Consider the following 15,634-nt stretch of genomic DNA (forward strand, 5'->3'; position numbering starts at 1 on the left):
GACTTGATCCTGGGACTCCAGGATCGCACCCTGGGCTGAAGGCGGGCGCTAAATTGCTGAGCCACCCAGGGATCTCCTATTTTTTATTTTTTAAAGGATTTTATTTATTTATTCATGAGAGACACACAGGCAGAGGGAGAAGCAGCCTCCATGTAGGGAGCCCAACGTGGGACTCGATCCCGGGTCTCCAGGATCACACCCTGGGCTGAAGGCGGCGCTAAATTGCTGAGCCATCAGGGACGCTCCAAAATGCTGTATTTTGATAGGGAGTGCGTTAAAGTGTACATTGCTTAGGAGTGGTATAGACATTTAAAAAACATTTGTTCTTCCAGTATCACTCATCATCAGGGAAATGCAAAACAAAACCACAGTGAGATATTACCTCACACCAGTCAGAATGGCTAACATCAAAAACACAAACAACAAGTGTTGACGATGATGTGGGGAAAGTGGAATCCTCATTCACTGTTGGTGGGAATGCAAACTAGTGCAGCCACTCTGTAAGACAGTATTAAGATTCCTCAAAAAATTTAAAATAGAACTACCCTGCAATCTAGTAATTGCACTACTGAGTAGTTACCAAAGGACACAAAAACACTAATATGAAGGGATATATGCACCCCTATGTTTATTGCAACATTATTTACAATAGTCAAACTATGGAAAAAGCCCCAAGTGTCTATCGATAGATGAATGGATAAAGAGGAGCTATACACACACACACACACACACACACACACACACACACATATATATATGATGGAATACTACTGAGCCATAAAGAAGAATGAAATCTTGCCATTTGCAACAACTTGGATGGAACTAGAGAGTATTATGCCAAGTGAAGTAAGTCATTCAGAAAAAGAAAAATACCACATAATTTCACTCGGATGTGGAATTTAAGAAATAAAACAAACAACAAAGAGAAAAAAAAGAGACAAACTAAAACCAGACTTTTAACTATAGAGAACAAACCGATGGTTACTAGAGGGGAGGTGGGTGGGCATGGGGGAAACAGACAATGGGGATTAAAGAATACAGTTATCTTGATGAGCACTGAGTAATATATGGAAATATGGAATCACTATATTGTACACCTGAAACTGATATAACACTGTGTGCTGACCACACTTGAATTAAAAAAAAAAAAAAAAAGATACAGCCATTATGGGGTCTTGTTTTCTGGGGGAAATGACAGGCTGCACTGGTTTTCAAATCTGTTTATATACTTGAGTTGAATCTTGTACTCTCACCTCTTGGATTGAATAAAATGCACCATTACATAATCACATGCATGCATTTTTTCCCCAGGCTTCCATGGATGGGAGGCTGTACTGTGACCAGTGCCCAGCTCTGTCATGCCTGGACTATTTTTTCCAGTTGCAAAGTAGGTTAGGGCCAAATGACCTGGGTGCTCCTCTAGCTCTCTCCCTCATTGGCTCTGTCACCTTGGGCAAGGTACCCTCAGTCTCAACACCCATAAATTAGGACCAACAATATACCTGTGCCATAGTGGTGTTGGAAGATTAAATGAGGTGTACTGGATAGGAAACATTGAGTGCTCCATAAATGTGACCCCCTATTTATCAGAGCAAGGAACTAAACTTTTTCTCCAAAAGTCTTAAAATGAGTTTAAGAAATGCCATTTTGAAATGAGCAAGGTTGGCAATCATTGTTTTGTTTTGCATGAAAGCACATCCTTTCTGGGAAGAATGGGAATTCTCCTGATTCCGGGCATAAAGATTTAGGAAGGGTCCTGCTTGTGGACAAAAGTGGGGATCAGATCTGGGTGGACTCAATCCTCAGAGGTTTAGGAATGGCTAGAATCCCGATCATCAGAGGATTTCCCCTCTAAAGTGGTACTGCTGTGTTCTTAATCTCAAGATGCTTTCTCCTGCATTAAAATTGTGTGTGCTCACATGAACTGTCATGTTCAAAGTTCTCCCAGCCAAAGGCTGTGAACTTGTTCTTAGTACACTCCCTTCCCTGTCACCCTGCTTATAAATTACATCGAGGCTGGAGGATAGAGCAAAGAGGCCAAAGGAACTTTTCATGTTATCTCTGAGTATTTTAAGATACCACGAGCACTGAAAGGTCAAATTGAAAATCACAATCGAGCCTCATCAATATTTCAGTCACTGCGAGTTGAAGATGGCCTCTTAGCAGAGTGGGTTGGCGAAGGAGATCGCTGTCCTACTTCCATTTTCAAAGACCTCACCCAGCTCTCTGCAGCCTCTGACACTGAAAAGCCTTGTCCCCTCGCTCTCCCTTTGTGCCTGTGCACCAGGCTTGGCCCTGGGCTAACTTCGGGGTCAGAGAGAGGGGAACAGCTCTGGTGTCCACTCTCAGTGTGCTCTGTCCCAACAGCTGTAACAGTCCCACTGGGAGCCGCTGCCTGCATGGGGGAGCTGGTTGTGATGGAGATCTTTGCCCACAAGCTGGCCACATTGACCACCAGTCACTGGGCGATTCATGATATTAGTGTCTTCAGCGCGGTCTCAGTGGCATATTGGGCAGCTTGCAGACGTGATTCCACTGTCCCCAGGATGAGGCGGGGTAGTGAGAGGAAGTGCCAACTAGTGTTTCCCTCTCTTTCCCTTCTTTTGCTTTTGCAGTAGCTGAAGTATGAGTAATCAGATTGAAGCTTCTAACTGTGGTCATTGTCCCAGCTTAACTGAATTGATTCCCATAGAGAGGAATAGTTGAGGCACACTTTTGTGATTTTCTGTCACTTGAGAATCGTGTGGGATTGAAACCTGGCCATAGACTGTCTGGGGGATGAGCCCTTAGCACAAATGGTTGGACCTTTGGGTCTGGTGCTTCAGTGGCCTTTCCAGACTATTCAGGGTTGTGTTTTTCTTGTGTGTGGATGTAATTGCTCAGAAGCAGTTGGGAAGTTGGGAGATGATTGTTAACTCTGTATGCCCCAAATACTGTAACTCTCTTTTCACTAGAACTACAGTGGCTTGGAAATTTCTTTCTTGTCTACCATGAGATATTAAAAAAAAATCCCACTGGAAATGTATTTCAGACCTGAGCCTCTCTGATTGTTGGTGGGAAGGGAACCTTTGCCATCAAGGTGAGGGCCTCTGGGGCTTATACAGTCCATTCCTGTGAGCCAGTGGCAGGAGATGTGCCGTCTGGCCCTGGCTGCTGTCACCTTGACAAACGGCCTGCCTGACTCGGCTTCCTCTGTGGGCCCTACTCTGAGGAGATGTGCTTTGGGAGTGTGCCAGGGTTTTAAGCCCTAGAGGTCATGCAGGGTGTGATGGCAGGCACCGTAGTCTAAGGTCCAAAGGAGCTGAGTGAGGGTGACAGACTCCCCCAGTGACCGTGTCAGGCAAGTGCACCAGGCAGGAGGAAGCAGCTAGCCACGGAGGTGCTGTAGCTGTGTACTTACCTCTGGGTCCTTCTCCCAGGTGTTGTCTACTTTTCTTTCTCCGCTTCTTGTCACCTGGCCTTCCTCTCCTTTCCATGTTGCTCTGTGTTTAGTTTTCTCTGCTTTTTTAAGTTTTGCCCCTTTTTTGTTTTGACTTTCCCCTTCCCTCTTTCAGGTCTTCATGCTCTTCTATTTTCATTCTGTCTTGGTGGTGTTCTCTGCACTTTCGCTTCTTTATATGCTCGCAGGTGTTGGCATCCCCCAGAGAAGCTGACCGTAATCTTGGCATTATTTTTAACCTGAAGTGAGTCTCTTTATGCCACAGCAGTATGCAAGTGTTAGGCTGGTTCAAATCCAGTGACTATAACTGGAAGAAACCCACCTCCATCAGTTTTATTCATTACAAAAAAATCACAGGACAGCATTCAAAGACTTTTAAAACAAACATGGTATTCCCACCTCTCATTCAGTCCTCGCTTTCCCCATCTCTCTTGTCTTTAATGGTTTCTGTGCCTGTTCTTCTATACGATTAAGCATAATTGGGTATTCTTTACTTTGCTCACTAAGTCGACAGGCTTATGTACTGCTATTTTCCCTTCACATGGCAAAACATCCAAAAGTATAAGCCTTTAGAGCTGACGTTTTAGTGGCTACTTAATTCCTCCCCCAGCTGACATCTCCCCTGGGGGACAGCTCACTAAGGTTGGGAAGAGAGGCTGTGGACAGGTGCAAAGTGTGAGAGTTTGGCCGCCAACCAGGCCAGATCCAGACATGGCTTTAATGAGCCACATAACCCTAGAGTGGGTGGTTCCCTTTTCTAAACTGTGATATCTTGGGGATCTGATGGCTGGAATGTGGAGTGTCTTCTGTGCTGAGCTGAGGACTTTGAACATCTGGCCTGCCACAGTAGGAGTGGTCACTAGCCAGCTGTCTCCCAATAGGAACCAGTCAGTGTGTATCCCTTGGTGGCTGGTGGAGGACGGGATGGGTGGGGATGAGATATGGGGCAGGGAAACCAGTCTGAAGCTTGCCTGTCTAGTGATTCGTGATGACATGCAGAAACTCCTGTTTGGATTCTGGAACCAGAGAACAGTCTCAGTGGATAGGGTGTCTTTTCCCTCTGAGCTCCTGGGTACATTGAAATCCCTTCATTTGGTGACTAGAAGTCATCTCGGCTGCTCCTGCTCCCTGAGTGTCAAGTTGTTTGTATAGGAATTAGGACTTGAGAAAGAGCATTAGCGTTTCCTCTTCCCAGACAGAGTAAGTATGAGATCTTTGTCTAAAAACAAGCTGACCTGGGTGGCTCAGTGGTTGAGTGTCTGCCTTTGGCTCGGGTTGTAATCCCGGGGGTCCTGGGATTGAGTCTCGCATTGGGCTCCTTTTGGGGAGCCTGCTTCTCCCTCTGCCTATGTCTCTGCCTTTCTCTCTCTCTGTCTCTCATGAATAAATAAATAAAATCTTTTTTTTTTTTAAAGATTTATTTATTCATGAGAGACATAGGCAGAGGGAGAAGCAGGCTTCCTGCAGGAAGCCTGATGCGGGACTTAATCCTGGATCCCTTGAGCCATAAGCAGACACTCAACTGCTGAGCCACCCAGGTGTTCCAGTAAATAAAAACTTAAAAATAAATAAATAAAAACAAGCTGCAGTCTGTGTAGGGAGGGCCTTCAAAGTGCCTACATTTTGATTTTCACTATTGTACATTTTGGTAACAGCACTTTGAGGGGATGACACTTTTTTTTTTTAGGGTGGGGCGTGTCCACTTTTTGACCAGTGTCTGTGGTTTTGTTTACAGATTCCCACTGGAAATCCATTATATGAATCTTATTACAAGCAGGTAAGTTTCATTGGTGTCTTTTTGGATTGAATTAGAGAGGACCTATCTTGGCAGGCACAAACCTTAATAGAAGCCCGGTTTAGTCCCTTTCTATCCTCCCAAGTTATCAGCCAGTAGCCAGTGGGCTATGCACTGCTTTATCTGTTGTCCGTTTGCTGAGGTCTTGTCTCAAGAGTTGTCTCCTATTCTAGGTAGACCCGGCATACACAGGGCGAGTTGGGGCGAGTGAAGCTGCGCTTTTTCTAAAGAAGTCTGGACTCTCAGACATTATCCTTGGGAAGGTACGTGAAGATGGATAATGACTTCTCTTCTGAGGCCGCCCTCAGGGCTCCCCTGGCAGGCAAAGACCAGACTTCTCTTCAAGGGGATGTACCTCCTGGGGAGTGGGCTGGTCACTGTGAGCCTGGCAGGCTGTCACTGGTGGATATTCCACTTACTTCTTGGGCAGCAGACAAGAAGCCTGAGTGCTTTGGGGATCTTGACAGCTTATGGGTTTATTTTGGCTTTGGAGCCAAGTGGACCTGGGTATTTTCTAGGTTTTGCCACTGACTAGCTGTGTGCCCATGGGGAGCAGGCAGGTCATTCATCTGTTCCAAATCTGCCTCCTCACCCAGAGCTCGGGAGTGACCATTCCAGCTGACTTGTAAGGCTCAGACACAGAGGCATCAGTTCCTGTTCTGTGAATAAATGGGCAGTGGTTGGCAGTTGTACTTATGAGCACTTTTGTGTTTCCACAGATATGGGATTTGGCCGACCCAGAAGGTAAAGGGTTCTTGGACAAACAGGTATATATATATATATATATATGTGTATATACATACACACCATAAACACAGCAAGTGGAGAGGCTTGAGCCAGAACCCCACAGGCTGGGTCACCTCTGCTCTTCCTTCCTTATTACTGCCGCGGACAAGTATTACTAGACATAAGTGCGGCCATCAGACTATTAAAATTGGAAGGTTTCATTTTGAAATAAAGGTTTTTTGAAAACATTTGGAGGGAGCCATCTTTCGTGGTTAGCAGATCTTTTAATATTTTGTGTGCTTACAAGTGATGAAAATGTTTTCAAAATGTTCTATTTTGAAATAAGACTCATGGAAATTGCAAAAATAGTTCAGAGAGTTCCGGTGTATCCTTCCTCCGCTCCCCACAGCGAGAGCTGCTTACGTCACCATAGTGTGATGCTCAGAGCCTGGAGTGGTACTAAACTAGAGGCCTTGATCAGAGCTGATTAGTTTTACATGCAATTTTTGGTGTTCTTTGGTGTGTATAGTTCTGTGTAATTTTATCAGTTGCACAGATTCATGTAATTACCATCAAAGGATATAGAACTGCCTGGCCCCCAGAAGAATCTCTTGTGTTGCCCCATGGCAGTCACACCCTAACCCCTGGCACCCCACTAGTTCTTTCTCCATCATGACTTTGTCATTTTGAGAATGTTCTGTAAATGGAAGTTTATGGCATTTACAAATGACTTTAAGTGGTCGTATTTTAATTCTGTTCAGTCTTTCCCTAAACTAAATCCCAAGGGAATGTTGTTCCTGTTGTCCTACTGTCCATGATCTGATCCATTGGGAAAGCACTATCAGCTCTTTCTCCCTTCCTTGAGATTTGCACTGTATGTCTGCATGTTGAAAGATTCTGAGCATCCTTGTGGGCAAGAAACCTGTTAACTTTGTCTGATGCAGTTCCTAGAAACTTTCTTACATCCCCTTTTCTGCATATGCCACCTGGGCATTCTGTGGACACCGGTCTGAGAAGGGCTGGTTTAGTGTTTATCTCTTTGAGGAGGTTTTTAAAACTGTACTTGTGTTTATAGCTTTAAAACAGTTCATGTTCTCAGGCTATTTGATCAATTTAAAAGATTAGATGATGCTGCCTGAGTTCACTAAGACTGTGGCATGGCCAGTTCTGGGTTAGGAGGAGGCAAGGAGGAGCAAAGGTCCCTGATGGCCTAGTTCAGGTCCTTTGTCCCTATGTGGGAATGAGGTCCACATTAGGCCACAGAGGGCAGGTGGGAGAGGCTATCTCCAGCAAGCCAGGGGGATCATAGCGAATTGTGCGTATCAGTTCCCTAACAACTATATCTGTCTCAAACCATTTTTTAAAAAGTCAACACATATTTGACTCATCATTTATTTATAATCTTAAACTTTAGTTTGTTACTTACCTAATCTAACATTTTCCTAAATGTTGGGAGCTTGTTATTGCCTAAAATGTATTTATTTGAGGGGTGCCTGGCTGGCTCAGTCAGTAGAGCATGTGACTCTTGATCTCATGGTGGTGAGTTCAAGCCCCACATTGGGCATAAAGCTTACTTAAAAAATAATAAAGTTATAAAAAATACATTTATTTAAAATTTTACAGTGTCCAGAGTGTGGTGGACTAAGTCCACTTGGCAGGCATATTCATTTAAACAGTGCTCCCAGGGGGAAATCTGTTCAGCTTGACCCTCAAGTGACTTTTGCACATTCAGTCTTTCTTGCTGCAGTGAAGAGAAATCCCTCTCTCCTGAAGCCCACGACTGTAGACAGCTCTCCCCCGTTATCGCCAGCCAGCTGGTGTTCACACCTCTCCCTCTTTTGGATTTGCAGGGTTTCTATGTTGCGCTGAGATTAGTGGCCTGTGCACAGAGTGGCCACGAAGTTACCTTGAGCAATCTGAATCTGAACATGCCGCCACCTAAATTCGTAAGTATTGAAATCCTTCAGTTCATGCTCTTCTACTATCATCTATCGAACTGTATTCTCTCTTTCTTTAATAGAGGTGGAATTTATATAACCTAAAATTCACCATTTTTTTTTTTTTTTTTTAAAGATTTTAAAAAAGCTTATTCGTGAGAGACAGAGACATAGGCAGAGGGAGAAGGAGGCTTCCTGTGGGGAGCCTGATGTGGGTCTTGATCCCAGGACCCTGGAATTACAACCTGAGCCAAAGACAGATGCTCAACCATGAGCCACCCAGGGCCCTAAAATTCACCATCTTAAAGTGAACAACTTAGTGACATTTAGTCCACTGACAGTGTTGTACAACCATCACTTATCTCTAGTTCTAGAATATTTTTATCACCCCAAAAGGAAACCTTTTACCCACTGAGTAATCAGTCACTCATGGGTCCCCCTCCTCTGGCCGCTGCTGGCCACTTGTCTCTCTGTGGATCTACCTGTTGTGGGCATTTCTGGAATCCTAGATCTGGCTGCTGTCACTCAGCATAATGTTTCCAGGGATCATCTGCCCTGTAGCAAGTGTTGGTGCTTGGTTCCTTTTCATTGCTGAGTCAGATTGCATTGTTTGGCCCATCCATCCCTCTGTTGGTGGACGTGATAACTTGTGTTCCGGGATTTGTTGGCGTACCTGTCTCTTCAGTTCTCTTGGGTCTCTACCTCGGTGGGTAATTGCTGGGGCATATAGTGATTCTGTGTTTAAGTTTTTGAGATCTTTCCCCATTTTGAAAGCACTTTGAAATGTGTGTCCTTTTTTTTTTTTTAAAGATTTTATTTGAGAGAGAGAGTGAGTGCACAAGCAGGAGTGGGAGGGGCAGAAGGAGAGGGAGAAGCAGATTCCCTCATGAGCAGGGAGCCTGATGTGGGGCTTGATCCCAGGACCCTGAGATCATGACCTGAGCCCAAGGCAGACACCTAACCAACTGAGTCACCCTGAAACGTGTGTCCTTTGCACAGACACATTCTCTGTAGTTGAATTCTGTGCCATCCACAGCAGAGTATTTCTCTTCCTTTACAGCATGACACCAGCAGCCCTCTGATGGTCACGCCGCCATCTGCAGAGGCCCATTGGGCTGTGAGGGTAAGTGACCCCCGGGCAATGCCCCTCATGCATCCGTTTACGTGCAGTTGTATCAGCCATTTGTGGTGCTCAAAACGTTGGATGGGATGATTGTTCTGTTTCAGAGTGAGTCTGCCACAGAATTTAACCAAGACACTCTTTCAGATTAAAATCTTCTGAAATGGCCGTGACATTTTTGGGTGTTGCCCTGCTAAGGCCATTAGCTGAGTTTCAGGCAATGGATTCTTAAAATTTTACAGTTAATATTTTGCATTTTTAGGTCATGTTATGTGGTTTTTGCTGCCTGGGTTGGTGAATCAGGATAGAATGAGCAGTTGTGAGAATTTGCAAGTGTGAAGACATCTAAGATGTCTTTGTAACTCTCCCTCTTATTTCTAGCCAGTTTGGGTGTTGCTATTCATTCCTTTCTGATGCTCTCATTGCTTTTTGAAAAGCTTCTTTCAGTACCTGAGGGGACTGTCTCCATGTTCCATGTCTTTCTAGAAGCAGCAAAAAAAAAGCAAGAGTGGTAACCTCTAATAGGTACAGAATTAGCTCTAAAGGAAATGTGTGTGGGACATGGAGACGGTGCCCTAGAGCCTGAGACCTCCTCACTCCCCACTTGTAAGGGGATTGTAACATTTCCTCACTTTTATTTGGCTTAAATACTAACCTTAATAACAGCCTTGCTATAAAATAAAGATGTCCCTCCACCCCCACCCCACATCAAGTACACTTGTCCTGTTTTTACACAATTTTTCTGTCCTGTCCTTTGAAGGGTTTGGATAAGGGGAGGTTTGTGTAGGCATAGGGCAGAAGGAGGCCTCTTCTGACCCAGGAATTGGGGAAGTGACCTCTGGGAGCAGCTGAGCACTTTGCCAGCAGCAGTCACAGTACCAAAGGATGTTCCTTCTTTGTAGTCTGCAGGGCACCTACTCTGAAAAGGAGCTGCTTTGTTGTGGAAAATAAAGCCAGAATTGCCTTGAGCTGTCCTGGCCCCTTTCCTGCAGGGCTGTGTTGAGGCCTCATGAGAAGGGCTGGCGCCAGAGGAGGTTGTGAGGCCTCGCAAGCACGGGAGGCTGGGCAGGAAAGGTGCCATTACAGGAGTAGACTGTTTTCAAGAGAGATTCAGCTGTTTTGATCAGATAAACATTGACAGAGCTGAAGTGCCAAGTGTTCTCTTCCGTTGGGAGAGCTCCTGGGCTGCTCAAAGCAGTGAAGTATGTGGGCATGATTCCAGACACTCAAGGTGGACACAGGGTGCTTGCCTTCTCAGTGCTCCCAGTGCCTCGCCCATGCAGTGTCTGCTCATGCGCTCCCTTCTGTTTTCTATTTTTCTTTTTAATTGTGGTAAAGTGTAGGTGACATGAAGTTCATGAACATCTTAACCATTTTTTTTTTTTTTTAAAGATTTGTTTATTTGAGAGAGAGAGAGAGAGGGTGCATACATGTGTGAGGGAGGTTAGGGGCAGGGAGAGGGAAAGATAATCCTGAGCAGACTCCATGCTGAGCAGGGAGCCCAATGCAGTACTCTCTCCCAGCACCCTGAGATCATGATCTGAGCCAAAACCCAGTCGGACGCTCAACTGATTGAGCCACCCAGGTGCCCCCACCATCTTGATCATTTTTAAGCATGTAGTTCAGTAGTGTTAGGTACATTCATACTGTTGTGCAGCCATCTTCACTGTTCCTCTCCAGAACTTTCTCATTACTGCAGACTGAAACTCTGTCCCCATTAAACACTGACTCCTCCCCTCCCCACTCCACCTCCTGGCGCCTAGAGGAGAATGTGACTCCTCTGGGGACCTCATAGAAGTGGAATCCTACAGTACCTGTCCTTTGCTGTCTGGCTTATTTCAGTCAGCATAATTTTCTCAGGATTATTCCATGTTGTAGCCTGGATCAGAATCTCCTTTGTTTTTGAGGCTGAAGAATATTCCATTGTGTGGATGCACCACATTTAGGTTATCTGTTCTGTCGATGGATGCTTGTTGAGGGTTTCTTAATGCTCTCAGGGGCTCCAGCTCATGGGCTGAGTGGGTGGTGAGGGCTCTCTATCCCCTGGGTCCAGTCCCTGTGGGTTTCATTTCCGGAGGAGGGCAGACTGCAGGCCCCTGCCCAGACCCACCTCACTGATGGCCCCTTTGACATGTGTGGCCATGTGCTATTAGTCCTGCCCAGGGCTCTCTGTTTACGAGGAGCTTTTATAATTTATTTATTTTTTTTACTGTAAGAGGACTTCCTGTGCTTAAAGTTGATTTTGATAATTGGTTGCTTAAGTCTTGGTTTATTTTTATATTTGGTTCTTGAGCTCTTTTAGTCCTGTAGGTTGATATCCAGATTTAGTTGTTTGTCTTAAAGAATGAAAGCCCATTCACACTATGACCTTTCTTGTCCTAGTGAGCTCCTAGCAGGGAGGTAGGGTGATCTTTGTCTCCCAGGCGGCCCCTATGGTGGAGAGCAAGGCTTAGGGCCAGGTCCTGTCCCTCCATTGACCTTGGTCTCCAGATTCGTAGTTCCAGTGAGCTATTTCCTTTAGGGAAGATGTTTACTCTGGAACTGCCATAAGACCATCCTGTACTTTTAGGCGAGCCCAGGGGTGGGTCCTTGCCTGTTTTCTTTTCTTTTCTTTTTTTTTTAATTTTTATTTATTTATGATAGGCACAAAGTGAGAGAGAGAGAGAGAGGCAGAGACACAGGCAGAGGGAGAAGCAGGCTCCATGCACCGGGAGCCCGACGTGGGACTCGATCCCGGGTCTCCAGGATTGCGCCCTGGGCCAAAGGCAGGCGCTAAACCGCTGCGCCACCCAGGGATCCCTCTTTTCTTTTCTCTTTTCTTTTCTTTTCTCTTTTCTTTTCTTTCTCACAACAGACTCAGAGAGAGAGAGAGAGAGAGAGGCAGAGGGAGAAGCAGGCTCCACGCAGGGAGCCCGACGTGGGATTTGATCCCAGGTCTCCAGGATCACACCCCGGACTGAGGGCAGCGCTAAACCGCTGGGCCACGGGGGCTGCCCTCCTTGCCTGTTTTCATTCAGTTTCGGGTCAGAGCTCATTTTGGACTCTCTCACAGTTTTTTTTTTTTTTTACTTACTCAGGCTATTCTTTTCCAACTAGGTGGAAGAAAAGGCAAAATTCGATGGAATTTTTGAAAGCCTCTTACCCATCAATGGGTTGCTCTCTGGAGATAAAGTCAAGCCAGTCCTCATGAACTCAAAGCTGCCTCTTGATGTCCTGGGCCGGGTGAGTGATTCTCTCGCATCCTACACTGTTGCTGACTGCCGTCTGCCCCATGCATGGTTCCCACGCACGCATATGAGGCTTTACACAAGGCCATGCACCATTGGAGGCTTTGTTAGAGCTGATGTTCATGAAGAACTTGCTATGGTCAAGTTGGCTTAGGGCTTTATGGATGTGGCTCACAGATGCTCCCTGGGCTGTGGGAAGATGCTGGTGTGGGCCCATTACACACTTGGGAAGGCAGCCTCAGAAGTGAACTTGCTGCCTGGAGCCTAGAGACAGGCAGAAATGAGATTTGAACCCACACCCAGGATTTCCACATCTCCGTGTGCTCCTGGGGAGAAGTATGGGAGTATATGTCCAGAACTTTTTTTCTTTTTTTAAAGACTTATTTATTTATTTTAGAGAGATGGGACATGAGGGAGAGGGAGAAAGAATCTCAAGCAGACTCTGCGCCAAGCATGGAGCCCAACACAGGACTCAGTCAGACCTAAGCCCAAACCAAGAGTTGGATGCTCAACTGACTGCACTATCTAGGCACCCCTCTTTTCTCTTTTTAATTACCTTTTTTTTTCTATCTGGGAGCTTAAGTTAAAGGTACTTTAAAATCTGCTGTAAACTTAGAAGAAATTTTACACGTTCTCTTAAAAGAAAGCCCTTAGTTTTCTTCCTATTAAATGCAAGTTCTTTTTAGTTACAGCTTTCTATTCCAGACTGTCTTCCCTCCAATGAGGTTTGCATCATGGCCCCGTGTGTTTGTTCTTTGACAAAGCCCAGTTCCACAAGGCATCTATACTGAGTTCCCTGCTCTTCACCAAGAAGGGATGGGTGTTGTCATCTGTCTGGATTGGATTACAGTGATGTGGCAGGCACAAACCCAGAGCAGGGGACTGAGCATAGTCTCTGTTGCCTTAGGCGACACCTGTAGGTCTAGCTTACGACATTTGGGACAACCTTTGGGAAAGATGCAAATTCTTGTCCCTTGGTTTCTGTTTGAGTATGACTTGTGGACACTGGCCCATTTGAAAGGACCCAAGTAGAACCCATCTTAATACTTTGTTTTGAAGGAAGGCTGCTAAGAAAGGCAATCTCTCAAGTCCCTTTGTTTCCTCTGGGCTGTGGCATGGTATAGGTGGAGATCTGTGATGGGGACCAAGAGTCTTTACAAGGCATGAGTTTTATTTTTTATTTTTTATTTTTTATTTTTTATTTATTTATTTTTTGTTAAAATTTATTTATGATAGTCACACAGAGAGAGAGAGGCAGAGACACAGGCAGAGGGAGAAGCAGGCTCCACGCACCGGGAGCCCGACATGGGATTCGATCCCGGGTCTCCAGGATCGCGCCCTGGGCCCAAGGCAGGCGCCAAACCGCTGCACCACCCAGGGACCCAAGGCATGAGTTTTAATTACAGCAAGATGGGGTGACCCAGTCCTGCTCATTGTGTGCATTCATTTGGCAGTCCTTGCTAAATACCTGACAAATGGATGTAATCATTCTATAGAGCCAAATTACAAACAAGACAGAATGATGGAGGTGAAGGTAGCTTCATTACAAAGGGAGATGTGGCTAGGAAGGGTGTGTTCTGCAGATCTCCTGCCCTGGCTCCAGGTCTTGTGGCATAGGAGTCGCTTCTCATCTGCTGGGCTTTCTCCTTCCCTCCTTTTCTGCACACACCAGCCTTATGTGCACCCATTCAGGCATGTACACATGCATCCATAATCATATCCATGCACCCATCCATGCACTTATCCATATCCATGCACACATGCATTCATAACCATGCACCCATTCACCTGTGCACCTGTCCATCTAGGCATGTGTGCATCCATATTCACGTACCCATTTATCTCTACACCTATCTGTGATATGTGCATCAGTGTACTCGTGCATCCATGCATCTATGCATCTGTCCATTCATCCATGCACTAACCATCCATTCAGCCATTCAGGAAGTTTGGAGTCTGCTCTGGGTCAGGCCTTGTGCTGGGCACTGGGAAGATGAGGATGAAATTAGAAATTAGTCCAAGGGGTCAAAGAGATAAATAATGGTTAAGATTGTGATATTTATTTATTGAGGTCTTACTATATGCCAATCCCATTAGAACACTTTGCATGAATGAAGTCCTTCAGGACTTGCAGCCGCCCTGTTATGAATGGTATCACTTCCATCTTCTAGATGAGGAAAAGTGGGCTTTCAGAGTGGCTAATAAGCCTCCTGGGGTCTCATGGAGAGGGGAATAGGACCTAGGTGGTCCCCAGGGCCCTCATTGTTTCCTGGTGACCCCCTACTGCCCATTGCCTCCCTGATAATTGTGATTCTGCCCAGTGGGGACAGTGGCAGAGAGGAAGCATACAGGGCAGGCAGGGAGGGCTGCCTAGAATAGGCCCTTCAGGGTTGTGTCCTCCAGAGTGAAGAGATGAGTGGCTGATGACAGGATGAGGAGGCCAGGCACATAGTGGCATGAGCAGAGGCATGCTGGGGAGGGCTGGTGTTCTTACCACGTACTTCCTCCCCTGGAGGATGTTGAGCCGTGTCTGGAGACAGTTCTGGTGGTCCCACATGGGGCAGGTGTTGTTGGCATCAGGTAGGTGGAGGCTTGGGATGCTGTTCAACACCATGCAGTGCCAGGTTAGCCCCACCACAGACACTGATAAGGTCCCGAATGGCAGTGGTGCTGAGATGCAGAGGCCCTGGGCAGGGAGAGACGTGGAGTCAGGAAGTCTCATTCTCGTCCAAGTTCCCCCAGGCAAGTGCCATATCTTTGGAAAAGTTACTCTTCCCGAACCCCTGCTTCCTGCATTGAAACCAGAGGCATAAAGCATTCAGCCTGATGCAGAACACCTCCCAAAGGCCATCTATATGCTTGAAGGGACTGCGAGCAATTTGGGCTCCCTAGAGAGTGAAGTGGATGGAGTCCCTGGAAGCTGGGATGTGGTACAAGGACCTGTATAGGCCACAGGAGGTTCCATGTGCCAGTCTAGGGGACAGGCTTAGAGTGCATTCTAGAACAGTCCCCATTGTAACCCTAGGGAAAGGATCGGAGGCAAAGAAGCCAACTGGAGGCTGTGGCCTTTGTGGAGTGTTGGAGAGGCCCAAGTCAAAGATGGTGGCAGGGCTGGGGAGGGGGACTTGCGTGGGAGAAATGTCCCTGGGCTGATGTTGCTCATGATTGACTGAGAGGGTAGCCAGCACATGAAATACCACCATGTTTGGATGCTAAGGGGTCTGCTTGGTTCTAGATACTGGAGCCATACCGTGTTGTCCGAGTCAAACAGGCCTGCTGGTTTGAGTTGGGGCTGACTTGGGTCAGGAAGTTAGTGCTTTGATTGTGCTTTAGAAAAAAAATCTGGCACCTGACCTTTGGCCCAGTATAGAAACTCTTACCTGCCAGCTT

At 46.2% G+C, this 15,634-nt stretch overlaps 1 protein-coding gene across 22 annotated transcripts in view; it reads left to right on the top strand.

Moving 5' to 3' along the window:
- Positions 1 to 15,634, top strand: part of EPS15L1 (epidermal growth factor receptor pathway substrate 15 like 1) — a 97,000-nt gene that overhangs the window by 19,236 nt on the left and 62,130 nt on the right. For 17 of the 22 annotated variants that reach the window (XR_011994452.1, XR_011994453.1, XR_011994454.1 and 14 more), the window contains exons 2-7: positions 5,175 to 5,216; positions 5,408 to 5,497; positions 5,954 to 6,001; positions 7,811 to 7,906; positions 8,958 to 9,020; positions 12,114 to 12,239. Coding sequence is in view for 18 of the 22 variants with exons in the window: in XM_072721312.1 (XP_072577413.1) it covers positions 5,175 to 5,216; positions 5,408 to 5,497; positions 5,954 to 6,001; positions 7,811 to 7,906; positions 8,958 to 9,020; positions 12,114 to 12,239 (465 nt within the window). In the remaining 4 variants the exon portion in view is untranslated. The remainder of the gene's footprint in view (positions 1 to 5,174; positions 5,217 to 5,407; positions 5,498 to 5,953; positions 6,002 to 7,810; positions 7,907 to 8,957; positions 9,021 to 12,113; positions 12,240 to 15,634) is intronic. The other 5 variants (XR_011994455.1, XM_072721322.1, XM_072721319.1 and 2 more) reach the window with 1 other exon arrangement.

Source organism: Vulpes vulpes, chromosome 9, assembly GCF_048418805.1.
Source record: "Vulpes vulpes isolate BD-2025 chromosome 9, VulVul3, whole genome shotgun sequence".
Classification (NCBI taxonomy): Eukaryota; Metazoa; Chordata; class Mammalia; order Carnivora; family Canidae; genus Vulpes; species Vulpes vulpes.